This window comes from Silurus aristotelis (assembly GCF_946808225.1).
Source record: "Silurus aristotelis genome assembly, chromosome: 18".
Classification (NCBI taxonomy): Eukaryota; Metazoa; Chordata; class Actinopteri; order Siluriformes; family Siluridae; genus Silurus; species Silurus aristotelis.
The window spans coordinates 23,712,950-23,717,949 of record NC_139591.1 but is presented as its reverse complement, the minus strand read 5'-3'; the positions used below and the strand labels follow the sequence as shown (position 1 = coordinate 23,717,949).

The window sequence follows — 5,000 nt, the reverse complement described above, 5'->3', positions numbered from 1 at the left end:
CAGTGTGACAGCAGTGAAGTGTGCAGTAGGAACGACAGACTGGTTTAAAGTGGAGGTTGGACTGCATCAAGGATCGGCCTTGAGCCCTTTCCTGTTTGCAGTGGTGATGGACAGGTTGAAGGACGAGGTCAGACAGGAGACTTTGTTGACTATGATGTTTGCGGATGATATTGTGATTTGTGGTGAGAGTAGAGAGCAGGTTGAGAAGATCCTGGAGAGGTGGAGGTACATGCTCGAGAGAAGGGGAATGAAAGTCAGTAGGAGTAAGACAGAGTACATGTGTGTGAATGAGAGGGAGGGCAGTGGAGGGGTGCGGTTGCAGGGAGAAGAGGTGGATAAGGTGGAGGAGTTCAGGTATCTGGGGTCAACAGTGCAGAGTAATGGAGAGTGTGTTAGAGAAGTGAAGAAGAGAGTGCAGGCAGGGTGGAGTGTTAGGTTACTTGTTAGGGTTAGAAATCTCATTAAATCTGTACTTTTACACTTAATTGTACTCACTGAGAGAATGTACTTATATACTTGTGTACTTTTCAAATTCTTTATGTAGTTACTAATATGCTTATTTACTCACATCTTTACTTACATACCTGTGTACTTGTTGCACTTGAGGGATGCGAACACACAACCTTCTGCTGACTTGGACAGAAGTGTGTCTCTTTAGCAAAAAAGAACTTCCTGAATAAAGGTCAGATCCTGTGTAGTGAAGTCGCTGAGGCAGCACATCCGGCGTTCTCCTGTCCGTCTCCTCACATCTCCACCTGACTTTATTTATCTCTAACTCCAATAACAAACCAACAAAAACATCTACACTCAAAAGGGTTTCAGACTGTGGTGTTAAGTGTGGGGGGCTTACAGGGAAAAACCCCACTGTCAGTACTCAGTGCACAGCCTGCTTTTAGAGCGAGATGGAGGGATACGTTGAGAGGAGAGAGTGAAACATGAGTGAGTAAGGGCAAGAGAGAGAAAGAGAAGAGTGAGAGAGCGGTATAGAGAGGTGAGTGAAGGAATGTGGAGAGGGGGAAGAGAAAAGGCTTTTGGAGGTGGTGAATGAGGAGGCAGGAGGGTCTACAACTCCCCCACACCATTAACCCCTCCCCCCTTATTGCCCCGGGGGCAGATCTGATGTTCTGGGCTGTGATGTGCTGAAGGCCACCCAGCAAACTGAACCCTTTTGTTATCTGATGTTGGAGCTTTTGATGAGCAGGAGGCTGTGTGTCTTTTCTCCTCTGGCTCTCGCAGACATTCCTTCACTCATTCTGTGTGTGTGTGTGTGTGTGTGTGTGTGTGTGTGTGTGTGTGTGTGTGTGTGTGTGTGTGTGTGTGTGTGTGGTCTACTGATACCCATTGACAATCATTAACCCCGTCAAGATCTCACTAATCCCCACTTCTCTCTGCCTGTCCCCATCACATACTCGTCACTCAGCAACGTCATCCTGTGTGTGTGTGTGTGTGTGTGTGTGTGTGTGTGTGTGTGTGTGTGTGTGTGTGTTGCCTTATTGCATAAAAAAAAAAAAAATCGATTTGTGTAAAATGTATGTTGATACTCCTCGGGGGCTACTAATTTGCATAAATGTACATATTAATGAGTCTGTAATGCAAAGCTTTCACAGGTGAGGCAAAAGAAATGTACAGAATAATATTTATTTACTGAAATCAGGTTAATGTGGTCAGAGGTAACTGTCAGATTTAAGCGCATTGGTGCATTGTGGGTATTTTTGGCTGTGTGCATGGTGTGCAGTGCATTGTGGGATTTATAAAGGCGTTATAACGTAAAGCCAAGCAGAGAAGCGGTTAGAGTCTGTAAACCGAATCCCGTCCGAATACACGCCGCTTCTCTCTGCAGTACACACTGCTGTAACCCATCCAACCGCTCGTCCTGACATCGTGTCTCTCGTCCTTTTCTTTTCCTCTCCTCTCCTTCTCTCGTAGCGTGACATCGATTCACACGTGTCCGAGTCCCTCTCGATCCCACGACGATTTTGTTTCTCCGATTTCACCGTCGTTAGCGCCGGGATCGAGTTGTGCTCCGCAGATGGCGTGCGAGCTCTCGGGGGCCGGGTTCGCCATGCCACGCTTTTCCACCGCTCGCGCTCACACACACGTACACACATACACACGTACACTTCCTCGGCCAGCATCAGATATCTGCCGTCTGTTTTTAGAAGTGTGGAGATCGGACAGATAGCCATCAGCAGCGCCTCAGACGGCACGGTGGAACTACAGCCGCGGTTCCCACGATCCCTCTGAGAGCGAGGGGGGAGGGGTGGAGGGGCAAAGGGGGTAACAGGAACTGAAACGATGTGAGAAGATGGAATGAGAGAGGAAGGGAAAGAGAGAAAGAGAAAGCACGTTCCCAAGAAGGAGGATTTTCAACTAATGCTTTGATGTGCAGGAAAGAGAACATGGAGTGAATGTGAAAAGACGAGGGGCGAATTCAGGGTTCCACTTCACTGCCACCTTACACTGGGGTGTGTGTGTGTGTGTGTGTGTGTGTGTGTGTGTGTGTGTGTGAGATCATGTACACTTCTCTCAACAATATTATTTTGGTTCCTTTTTTTTTTTAGTTTGTTTTGCTTCCTTTTTCCATTAATATTTTATTTTTTTTCTGTCACTGGATTGTGAGAAACTTTTCACAAATGCAAAAACTAAAAACCTCAAACACTCCTCTTTCTCTTCATCCCTCCATCCCTTCTTTCCTTTGCTTCTTCTGTTCACTTCTCTTCTCTATCTACGAGGCAAGTAAAACAAGAAAAAATGGGAGAAGATAAAAAACTGCAAAAATGAAATATAAACAGGACAGAAATATTTCATAAACTTAGACAACTTTCATCTCAATAAGTATTGGCACCCTCTGTTTACTATCTGCTGTAAACCACAGCATGACATGAGAAAAAAAGATATTTCAAAAAATATTGGCCCTCTTCAACAATGAATATTTATTCATCTCCTGTCGACTGTAACAGCGTAGATTTGCAGTCATAGACCCGTGCTGTAGAAGGTTCTGTTCTCTGTATGGAACCTTTTCTCAAGTACATATTTAATAAACAGAATAAATTTTATAGAATAAACAAGAATCATCTGCAAATAGGTCAAAAATTCAGCTCTCCTAGATGGCAGATTTAGAGTGTGTGTGTGTGTGTGTGTGTGTGTGTGTGTGTGTGTGTGTGTGTGTGTGTGTGTGTGTGTGTGTGTGTGTATAAATCTCTCTAGGGTTTGTTCTTTAGGGGATAATATTTTTTATGGTTTTTGACGGTTTTAAACGTTAACCTTCGTATTACTTTTTTTACCCTTTTTATTTATTTAATTACTTTTTTTTTTTTTGCATGCCTTTCGGAAATCGGAAACTTTTGAATGGACCCCAGCTTCTGCGAGAGAAGCAGAGTGAGGAGGAGGAGTGTGTGTGTGTGTGTGTGTGTGTGTACGGAAAGGGGAGCAGAGAGACATTCCTCAAACACGCCAAGACATTCCAAGGGAAACCATTCCAAATATTTCCCACTGTGTGTGTGTGTGTGTGTGTGTGTGTGTGTGTGTGTGTGTGTGTGGTTTTAGGTTCTGTTACTGTGGCCGCTCTGATATGATGACTGACAAGCTCTGTGCAACCAAAGCGAAAATCTGTGTGTGTGTCTGTGTGTGTGTTTGTGTGTGTGTTTCAGGGAGAGTGAATGTGTGAGTAATAGAATCTGCAAGTAAAAAAGAACAGATCTGGAACACAAACCCGAGCTGGTGCTGGGTTTTATATAACCTTTACATCCCGTGTGTGTGTGTGTGTGTGTGTGTGTGTGTGTGTGTGTGGTCTATAGATAAATAGAAAATGTACATATATATGAATTCTGCGTCCTGATTGGTCAGGAGATGATGACTGATTGTTCTATATAGTAACTCGTTTAAATGCATCATGGTTTCCATAGCAACGGCTCGTTCACAGGAACTTTTGAATGTTTATGTAATAGATGGAAGGAGTCTCCAGTGTCAGCACTGAAGAACAGTCAGGGTATGCTGTATGTTTTCTTCAGAGGAGAGAGGGGGGGGGGGGCAGGAAGTTGAGGTGTGAACATGAAATGTAACTAAAAATGGATTAAAATATTGTAGTTGTTAAAATGTTGTACTTGTTGGCAAGATGCAGAGGGATAAAAGAGGTGATAATGTTAAAGAAATATATATATACATATAGAGAGAGAGTGATAGATCATTACTGTAGGTTGATTTATATAAATAAATATTATTCTGTACGTTTCTTTCTACACCTGTAAAAGCTTTGCATTGCGGGCTCATTAATATGTAAATTTACATAAATCTTTAGCCCCGCCCCCTCTCACAGTGATCCAGAGGAGAAAAAAGTCCTGGGAATCGTTTCTTTTAAAAACATTAGAAAACTCTGATTGAGGTTGTTTTGCGTATTTAAGGTGTGGTGATGTGCATCAGGTGTGTTTTTTATTTTTTTATTCGTTAGCGTTCCCACGGCGAGGCTGAAATCAGCTGACGTGATTTGAAAGCGTTTTCGCAAGTGCACATTTTCCCACACGATCTGTGAGCTGAGACGCCTGTGAAATCCTCGCCTCGTCTTCACACCCTCCTACTCTCACACGGCTGTGGTCTTGGTGTGAGGTCATACCTTCCTGACAATGTCACGTCTGCAGGAAGAGATTCTCACACACACACACACACACACACACACACACACACACACACACACACACACACACACACACACACACACACTCTTATGCTTATGTACACTTGAACTTGGTCTTAGTGGGTGAGTTAATCAGAATGTGTGTGTGTGTGTGTGTGTGTGTGTGTAAAAGTCAGGAGTTTATATCCCGTTGTTACCCGCCAACCCCCCGAACTGCCCCACTGGAGGAATCTGTAGCACCCAGCAGCTGGAATGTCCTGTTTGGCTTGTTCTGTTTGTGCACCCTGTTTTCATTGGCCTGGTTGGTATCTCTGTGTGTGTGTGGGTGTTGGTAGGTGGGTGTGGGTGTGTGTGTGTGTGTGTGTGTGTG

General features: G+C 44.1%; 1 protein-coding gene across 3 annotated transcripts in view; it reads left to right on the top strand.

The window, feature by feature from the left end:
• Nucleotides 1-5,000, top strand: part of exd3 (exonuclease 3'-5' domain containing 3) — a 47,116-nt gene that overhangs the window by 19,860 nt on the left and 22,256 nt on the right. Inside the window, exon 19 of one of the 3 annotated variants that reach the window (XM_083568700.1) lies at nt 4,448-4,492. The exons of the other annotated variants lie outside the window; for them this stretch is intronic. Within the exon in view, the coding sequence (XP_083424826.1) occupies nt 4,448-4,477 (30 nt within the window). The 3' untranslated portion in view covers nt 4,478-4,492. Of the gene's footprint in view, nt 1-4,447; nt 4,493-5,000 lie in introns of those variants that run through there. 3 annotated transcript variants of the gene reach the window in all.